General features: G+C 36.7%; 1 protein-coding gene across 2 annotated transcripts in view; it reads right to left on the bottom strand.

Annotated features, from left to right (window-relative positions):
• Window positions 1-1,769: 1,769 nt before the first annotated feature.
• LOC132156010 (galaxin-like) overlaps window positions 1,770-7,828 on the bottom strand; it is a 213,322-nt gene continuing 207,263 nt past the window's right edge. For both annotated transcript variants that reach the window (XM_059564811.1, XM_059564812.1), the window contains 3 exons: window positions 5,269-5,489; window positions 2,455-2,810; window positions 1,770-2,346 (listed from right to left, as the gene is read on the bottom strand). In XM_059564811.1, the coding sequence (XP_059420794.1) occupies window positions 2,057-2,346; window positions 2,455-2,810; window positions 5,269-5,489 (867 nt within the window). In that variant the 3' untranslated portion in view covers window positions 1,770-2,056. The remainder of the gene's footprint in view (window positions 2,347-2,454; window positions 2,811-5,268; window positions 5,490-7,828) is intronic.

Raw genomic sequence — 7,828 nt, 5'->3', positions numbered from 1 at the left:
TGTTGTTGTTGTTTTTTTGTGGAGGGCTGACGTAAGCTCAAACCTAAGTGGCAGCCTTTTACTAAACCCAAGTCAACAGAGTAACTTTTTGCCTTCACAGATTCAATATTTGCATAAGAAATTTAACTTCTGCACTCAAGCTGCAATGAGCAGATTCCAAACTTAACAGAAAGAGAAGAGCCCTTTTCAGTGAAAAAGAGTTTTCTGTATTCACTATCCAAAGATAAAGTCTCTGTAAGTACATCTATAAATGTGTATTTAACTATTATGTAGCATATATACATACATTATTAGTTATTATTTGTATATAATTTAACTTCTCTGTCTACCAATATATGGTATGTCACACATTTATCTGTTTTTTTGATTCACTCTACAAGAACATAACTGACATAAATGTTTAGTATATATCTAATTAACTGTAAATGTTGGTAAGAATGACCACACTAAATAACAGTATAATTCATATATTTTTCATAAACAAGCTAAGAACATACTGTTCACCAGTCTGGTATTTAGGTCTTTAAGCTGTGAGTACTATAACCTTAAGACTACAAATGTAGGTTTTTAAGATATCTCTTTTTGAAAACAATCCCAAACCAATCCCAACAATCTGTGTCCCTGCAGAGTTTAGCTCCAACGCTAATCAAACACACCTGAAGAAGCTAATCAAGGTCTTCAGGATACAGGTAGTTTTTTTCAGGGTTGGAGCTAAACTCTGCAGGGACACAGGCCCTCCAGGATCAACGTTCCCCACCCCTGATCTAAAGGTACCTGTCCAACCTTTACTCCATAACAGTGGTTCATTGCAGATGTTGTTCAGTTGGAGATTGTTTTTTTTTTTTTTTTTTTAAAGAGATGTCTGAAACATCTAAATTTGTAGTTCTTGCTTTATTTTAAAGTATGCATAGTTTTGTGCTGCTTAACATTTTTATTTAGAAATAACAGATGTGATATAAAATCACAAATGACTATAATTATGCAGCCAATTCATTGAAAAGAAATAATGTAAAAAAAAAAAGAAAAGAAATAATGTAAAAAAAAAAAAAAAAACATATTGCATATACATACAGTTTTTTTTGTCTGCAATACCATAATAAAAATTGTAACTTTGAAGTAAACTTTTTTTCACACAACATTTAACATGAAAGGTGTGTACAAAGTTGTATAGAGACATGGAAACGGGACACTATGCAAGAGTCTGGAGAAGTTTATAACTCCGAAAACACTACATGTATTAGACAGATGAGATGAGATGAGATAGACAGATAAGGGAAATGTTATCTTAACACAGTGATGTATGATTGAATCTAAATTGTCATAAATTTAGAATACATTTTAGTGCAAATTTACTGATGAATCAAGATTTCTGTATAATGTGTGTACACAGATTTTACAGAAACTTGGTGTGTGAACGCACGTTTTTTTTTTCATTAAAAATAAATGCATAGCTACATTAAGCTTATATTTGAAATGTTGTTATTAGCATTGTAAAATATATATAAATATATATTTTTGAAATAACCTTCAAGGATTTGGATAAAAGCCATTCATTGCTTTTTGAGTATCTTTGAACTATGTTAATGTCTTTGAACCCGTCAAATTGTAAAAATAATTTAAAAAAAGAAACAAAAAACTTAAATTTGGAACAGACCTGAGACTGATGATGATAACTGATGATGATGACAGCATGATAAAAAAAAAATCTTATTAGGTAATGCATTGCCACTTAAAATATAAATATTTTTTTTTAGATAAAAAGTAGCTTTTAAGAAAACTCAGTAACTCTATTTGATTCCATTTCTCTTTTTTAAATTTTTATATTAACAAATCTTAAAATTTACCTGACTGAATAAATATATAAATGCATTACTCCAAACATTGAGATTAAATAAAAATATCAGATGAAGCAAAAAATCACAGATGTGAGGCATCTGCTATAATGCTGCGTACAGTAACAGAGGCTTCTCTTAAGGGTAAACTTGTCTTAAGGCTCACTTAGCATTAATGATGGATACAAAATCTCTTCAGGAGAAAAATCCATAATCCATAAACCTCAATCCATATTTTTATCCCTTTTTTGGTAACATACAGCATATAACATGTGCATGTCAGAGGTTAGGTCAACAGGGTGAGAGAGAAGCTTGTACTTCCTATCAGGGTTTTCCTCCCAAAGGTAGGTCATGCCGTTCTCTGTGTCAGGAGAGCTGCAGTGATCCATGGACACATGAAGCCAAGGGTCTTTGATGAACTTTTCTGATTTCACGTTGACCTGCCACACAACTTTCAACACCACGTGGCGTTGATCATTTTCAAGTGCCAAACTCTCCACTTTGCCAAAGAACACTAGAAAACACACACAAAAAAGACAAGATCATTTGATCAATGTATAATAATAATAATTAAAAAATATATATTTTAGGTTACACCACAATAAATGTTTAAAGAAATCACCTGTTTTATTGCACATTTCAGGGATCAGGTCTGTTAGAGGTTTAAGCCTGTATTCTGCAAGAGAGCTGTTAGGCTTTGGTGTTGGTTTGAGATGTTCAGCACAGCAGCTCCACAGGGATGTGTTGAAGTAGTAATGCCCACAGCAACGGTGGTTTGGTTTGGTGTCATAAATTATAGAATTGGTTGAGGAGGAACAACAAGTTTGATTGTTATTATATTCCAGCAGATGGTTTCCACAGCACTCCCCACTTAAACGTGCAAGTTTGTAGAGATGACCTGAGCAGCATCTCAACAACTGGTTGTGGTGGTCATAGACTTCTGAACCACAACAGAAATTGCCTTTCATTTTGTTGTGGCTAAATAGAGAGAGAGAGAGAGAGAGAGAGAGAGAGAGAGATGTTTGAAGGACATTGTTCAAGTTGTTTTAAAATAATTTTATGGGTTTGTGGGGTAGCCTGGGTGACTGAGAGACTATTCCTAGAGCAGTGCCATGTGAATGAGTCTTTGTGAGAAATTTAGTGCCAGTAAGTATGTTCCTAAGGTATCTCTGCATTTATTACTTCAATTTCCAGATAAAGCCTTGTTTACCAAGACAGCATGGGTAGAGACATACAAAAAATCAGACTACAGGTCAAATATTGAATATTTGCTCTTTTTTAATGGTTTTGCCTAAAGGTACTAGATTTTCAGAATTTATATATATACCATACACACACTATCCTAGAACACATTATAATATTTTTAATGTTTCTGCTGGAATATGATGAGGTGTGCTCTGATTGGCCAACTATCCAGTGCATTGTGATTGGCTGAATGTCTCAAGCATTTGATGGAAATGTTATGCCCCTCACCATACTGTGATGACGTGTGTCCCGCACAACATGCCGGCAAAACAATAAAATCCATTACAAACAAGGCATTTGTTGCATCCAGTGGGGACATAAATACTGATTATAATGACTTGCACTGTGTTATTACATGTTGTGTTTCATATTGTGATACATACACATAATATCATGTCTGCATTTGTGATTGGACAAATGACAAACAACAAGCTTTGCTCTACACTACTCAAAACTTGCGTTTGAATCATTATGGCCAGGGAGAGGGCTCGGAGATTTGTAGCCGCACAAACACTGAGCCCTTCCCCCAGAATGGGTCGACGGTGAGGAGTCGGGGGGGTGGAGGGATGCTGAAAAACTAGAGAGAATGAAGGTAAGGTTGGTATAATTATTTATAGTGGTTATCTCTAGTGGTGGTAGGATGGATGGTGTGGTTATTGCTAGTGGCCAAAATTATTATCTGCGCATGTTCCTCCCAAAATGTATTAATAAAACATAATGTTGTAGGCTACTCTCACAGGAAACAGTCCTCATCCTCTGAAAAATGCGTTGTACACATATTTGGTTTTTCCGGATCAGTGATGTAAATACAACTTATTCACCCAACAAAGTAAGCCCAAACAAAGTAGTTTCGCATTCACAACGAAAAACAGCTTCTCCACAACATGGCGCTGGTGGGAACAGAGAGAATATAAGTTACAAGTTATGGGGGAATATATTAGGAATACATGGAATACAAATGGAATACATTATTTATTAATAAATAAAGGATGGAAACATATAATAGATATATTTGGAATATACTGCAAGTGCATTTAACAATATTAATATTCCTTTATATTACAGGCTCTATTTAATTAATATTTTCAATTAATGTTTCACATGTTCACACTTGCATATAATTAGCTGAAGTATGATAAAGCGTATTTGGCATGCTGTCCGGGGAAGGGCTCCAAGCTTGGGAATGGTCCGATCCTAGAGTACCCCCTCCCCATTGAACTGTAAAATTAATGTGGTGGAGGAGGAAAGCTGATAAACCGTCAGTAGATAGAGGTAAGTCAGCTGTATTTATACTGTGGTGTTGATTAACTTGATGTGCTCCACCAGTGTTGATTAGGCACTGAAGTATCTGATGCGCTCCTCCCGAACCTTGTTAATAAAACATCATGTGCTGTATTAGAACTATAAAATTCTCATTTGTATATGCCCTACTGGGCACCTACAAACCTATGTTCTTTACAGTGTTAGTAACTGCATGATAAATAGTTGTGCTGTGTAGACTGAAATACTTGTATTTACCTGTTTTACCTAGACATTTCAATTTACATGATCAAAGCTATTTAACCTTGTTTATTCATTTTTATCTGGCTAGCTTAAGAGCCTTTATTGGTCAAATATAATGTTATAAGTGTCGTGAGTCCAATTCAAATGGATAAAGTGCTGGTTATCACTTCAAAAGAGCGGTAAAAGCAGCAAACTGCATGGTTTAATCAATTAGCATTGTTTCATTGGTTTGTTTCCATTGAGCTCCAGTAAAGCTGTGGTGATTAAAAGATAGTAACACTAGTGTAAACGAGTACAAAGATATTTATATCGCTCAAACCTTTTAGAGAATAATAGCATGGGCACCGCAAAGGAAGAATCTTTCTAGTGTGCATGTGTTGTGCACTTGTCGAGGGCTAATGTAATGTAATCTATTTTTTTCATTAAAAAAAAAAAAATAAAAAAATTGGTCCAGCAGGAAAAGTTCAGGTGCTCCCGATCGCCAATCAATCAAGGTATATTTTTTCTTTCCTCCACAGACAATCACAGGCCCTCGCTATTCTCCGGACCGTGGTACTTCAGCCCTGGCTAGCCCTCATGTTAATCTGGCCCTGTGTATGGTGTCCAATACTCTGAATTTGTGCTTTGCATTTATTCCATCCAAGTCCACACACACACGCAAATCAAAGTTTTGTATGTGTGGGCCTACCTGTGTCCGTTACAGCAAATATGTGTGTGAGGATCAAACGTTTTTCCTCCACAGCAGTGCTCACCAAGACGGGGACGAGCAAACATTTGGCAAATAGTGTTTGGTGGAGCATATATTACACCTCCAAGACACTCTGACTGCTCAGGCACATTGAGATGAAGAATTCCATTACAGCAAAGCACATTGTCATCTAACAGAGTGTAGACATATTTGCCACAGCACTGAAGGACACAGATAAACAGTAGGTTATTGTATGCAGAGTTTTGAATACTGTATACTGCAATCTCAAAAAACTTTATAAGCACATTTTACTGAAAATCATAGTGTTTAGAGAAATCTCCAATTTATTGGAATTTCTATTCCTGCAAAGAAAATCCTTTGGTCAAAAAGCAATACCTTAGTTAGTGTTGATGCCTTCTTATACAGATTCCCAGAGCAACAGATATTTTCCTGAGGATTGTAAGGTTCCGATCCACACATAAATTCTAGAACAGAATGAATAAAAGTGTGTTATTTTTACTATAATATCCATACTATTACCATCATTTCCAATAATGATGAGAACGATTTAAGTTGGACACCTGAAAAATGTCAGGTTATGCAGGTATGAAGTGAAAAGACTATCAAAGGATACTGAAACTAACATAATCACTGTCCAATCAAAAGAGATACATTTTATTATACAATGATGATGACAAGTGCTTTACCTGAGACTTTGGGGAGTGTGCTTGAAATTTCCAGTCATATATAAAATCAAACAAACAGAAAATTATATTATTATTATCTCTATAATTATTCTTATTAAATAGACCTCTACTGTAAGGGTATGTGTGTGTGTATGTATATATATATATATATATATATATATATATATATATATATATATATATATATATATATATACACACGAGAGAGAGAGAGAGAGAGAGAGAGAGAGAGAGATAGAGAGAATTTATTGAAGTGGTACAGTCGTATTCCAAAAAACAGTCAAGGGTCATTCAGGACAAAAAAAACAGGATTTAAGGCTTGGAAATGTTGTAATGACACATACAAGACTTTACAATTCAATGACTGATTGAACCAGGCTTTTATTGGAGCAAGCAATGAGACAGGGTTAATGAGACACAGGTGAAAACAATGAGTGCTGATGACTAAAAGATTATGAGGAATTAAGTCCATGCCCGAGTGGCAATGGTATGGGATGGATTGCCCTCTGGTGGCTATCAAGGTCATTTCAGCTGGTGATCGTGACATTCAGGTTACCTTTCGATACTACACATGTACTGTGTTGCTTGACGCTATGGTAAGAAGACCTTTTTTTCTCTGATACTGAAGCCTTTTTAAATAATTCAGTGTAACTGCACAGCCATTGGTTTGTTTAGTGAAAATAAAAACTGCACAATCGCGGAGCTGAGCTGCACAATCCTATGGCCACGAGGCCCGCCAGATCCCACCAATATGGGCAGGGCCATCTGGCTATATAGTTGGGCATTCTGGCATAGGGTCCTCAGATTTCTTCTCCTTCAGCAACGACCACTATCTTTGCTCTACAAGACTCAAAGCCTTCACCGCTGACAAGCCTTGCAATGGATCAAGAACTCTCTGAGCAGTGCTCCAGCTCGGCTAGAGGCTACCCATTTTCCAAATGCAAGGGACCCCTCATCATTCTGGTGCCTCTTGTAATGAGCTCAGCTTGCTCAGTTTGCATTTGTTGAGAGCAACACATGTGCCTGGCAGGTTGAACCAAGGAGCAGGCATTCTGTCCTGGAGCAACATCTCCTAAGAAGAGTGGATGCTCCGTCCGCAAACAGTTTAAAGAATTTGGGAGATCTTTGAGAAAGCAGAGGTCGACCTCTTCACCTAAGAAGACAAATCTCATTGCCCAATTTATTTTCTTAAAAAATGACTGGCCCGACCTCCTCCATTATGCTTTTCTCCCGATCGCCCTGATACCACTTAGGTTATTAGGTGAATCAGGGAGCAAGGATATAAGGTTCTCCTAACTCTGGTTAACCCACTCTGGATGCACCAAGATTGGCTCTCAGAGGTGTCTTGTTGCAGCCTCGTGACCCATTCCCCTGAGGCAGAGGTCATCCGGTCATGAAGCAGAGACTTTCCCCTTATATAGCCAGATGGCTCCAACCATATTGGCAGGCTCTGGTTGGCTTCATGGCTTTGGGCTTGTGCAGCTCTGCTGACTTGCCATCGGTTTGTTTTTAATTCTCACACATGAGCTAATGGCTATGGATTTATACTGTATTATTAAGGGCTTAAGTATCTGAGAAAAAAAATATTTTTTTCCCATAGCGTGTAGTGACACACTATTCGTTTTCCACTGCTGTCAACATCAACAATTTTTGCAAAACAGTTTTTGTTATTCAATGTAAACTTTGGGTTGCTTATTCATTCAATCACAAAAGAGGGGACACATTTTCAATATTCTGATACTTTTGCATTAAAGAAAAGCAGAGAATAGATAAAGTGTTTACTTGTCTATACCTTGGAGGTATAGGATTAGGTCTGTGTGACTCACCAGGTGGGACGAGAGCCTTGCTGGTAT

Source organism: Carassius carassius, chromosome 13 (genome assembly GCF_963082965.1).
Source record: "Carassius carassius chromosome 13, fCarCar2.1, whole genome shotgun sequence".
Classification (NCBI taxonomy): domain Eukaryota; kingdom Metazoa; phylum Chordata; class Actinopteri; order Cypriniformes; family Cyprinidae; genus Carassius; species Carassius carassius.
Note: the sequence above shows the minus strand (reverse complement) of the source record. Positions and strands in the feature narration are given on the sequence as shown.